The following is a 1,723-nucleotide window of genomic DNA, read 5'->3' on the forward strand; positions in this document are numbered from 1 at the left end:
GGGGGGTTGGAATTACATTTCCATAACTCCCTTCTTCTCAGAAATTAGAAAATTATGTAAGTTGTTGTAATGATACTTCAGCCAATGTTTCTGACGTACCATTTGACCGTATCCTCCCTTGTTATTCAGCAAAGGAACCGAGGTGCTTGGCTTTCTTTTTCCAACAGGTGCGGTAGCGCCGGGAAATGACACAACTGAAGATAAGGTGATGCTAGCAAAGTGTTTCTTCATCACTTCAACTCTGCATGTTTCTCCTTTCTCAGTTGGTTTCATTGGGACGTAGCGCCGCTAAATGACACAACTGAAGATAAGGTGTGTCCTAACTGTCACTGTCTGTCCACATGTCAGCCCAGAACGGCGGCCACCTCGTGTGTGGTGAACGAGAACGGCCTCTACTGCTGCGGCAAGTGTAACTACAAGACGGACCGCAAGGCTAACTTCTACAAGCACCGCAGACTTCACACAGGTCAGTCCGTCCGCCTTCAGCTCAACTAGCGGCAAAGCTCAGATGGAGGCTGTCAGGATCTTTTTTAATTCAACATGCTTTTTTTATTTGTTTAAATTTTGTTCATTTTAAAGTATCCTTGACTTCTGATAAGAGACCTCTAAGTTACATAATGAACGTTTTTCTAAAGAGGTTTGACATTCGTTCTTGAATGCTGTATGTCACATAGAACGTGATTTTGCTCCTCATCTTGTATGGCAGCGGCATCAGTTCAGTTTTGGACCTCACTTTGGGAACATTGTTTTTGTGGAGTTGTTCTGTCTGTCTGCGAGGATATTGTGTGCCATTCCATCAGGGTTGGTCCGCAGAGACAGGAGCAAAATATGGTAGTCTTTTTTTTGCCTGGTTTGAAGTGTGTTGATGTGGGTATAAGATAGAACAATCACAATCATTCTTGTTTGATTTGTAAAGATTTCTTATCTCTTCAGATAGCCGTGTTAAAAAACCTAATCATTCAATGACAAATCGACTTTTTATCAAGTCAGTGTTTTATTATTTATGATGTTGTGTAAGTCTCACAGAGAGAAGGCACTGAACTAAGATGTTCACTCCAATGTTGTGTATCTTGAGGCCTTTCTACAAGTCTTACAGAGAGAAGGTACTGAACAAAGATGTTCACTCCAATGTTGTGTATCTTGAGGCCTTTCTACAAGTCTTACAGAGAGAAGTTACTGAACTAAGATGTTCACTCCAATGTTTTGTCCAGGCTCCAAGCCCCACAACTGCCCGGTGTGCAAGTACAAGGCGGGCACCAGCAGCAACCTCAAGCGACACATGGGCATCCACGAGGATATCCGCCAACACAAGTGCACCATCTGTGGCCTGTGCTTCCGTCAGAAGATCCACCTGGAACGTCACATCAAGTACAAACACGAGGTAGGGGAATTACGTCACATCTAGTACACACATAGGGGAACTCATGTCACATCAAGTACAGACATAGGGGAACTCACGTCACATCAAGTACACACATAGGGGAACTCACGTCACATCAAGTACAGACATGGGGGAACTCGTGTCACATCAAGTACAGACATAGGGGAACTCGTGTCACATCAAGTACAGACATAGGGGAACTCTTGTCACATCAAGTACAGACATAGGAGAACTCGTGTCACATCAAGTACACACATAGGGGAACTCGCGTCACATCAAGTACAGACATGGGGGAACTCGTGTCACATCAAGTACAAACACAAGGTAGGGGAACTCCACGCC

At 44.2% G+C, this 1,723-nt stretch overlaps 1 protein-coding gene across 1 annotated transcript in view; it reads left to right on the plus strand.

Annotated features, from left to right (window-relative positions):
• Positions 1-1,723, plus strand: part of LOC101855292 — a gene marked incomplete at its 3' end in the record, with an annotated part of 41,206 nt that overhangs the window by 18,871 nt on the left and 20,612 nt on the right. Inside the window, 2 exon segments of the mRNA XM_035972524.1 lie at positions 349-466; positions 1,212-1,381. Of these exon segments, the coding sequence (XP_035828417.1) occupies positions 349-466; positions 1,212-1,381 (288 nt within the window).

Source organism: Aplysia californica, unplaced genomic scaffold, assembly GCF_000002075.1.
Source record: "Aplysia californica isolate F4 #8 unplaced genomic scaffold, AplCal3.0 scaffold00728, whole genome shotgun sequence".
In the NCBI taxonomy this organism is placed as follows: Eukaryota; Metazoa; Mollusca; class Gastropoda; order Aplysiida; family Aplysiidae; genus Aplysia; species Aplysia californica.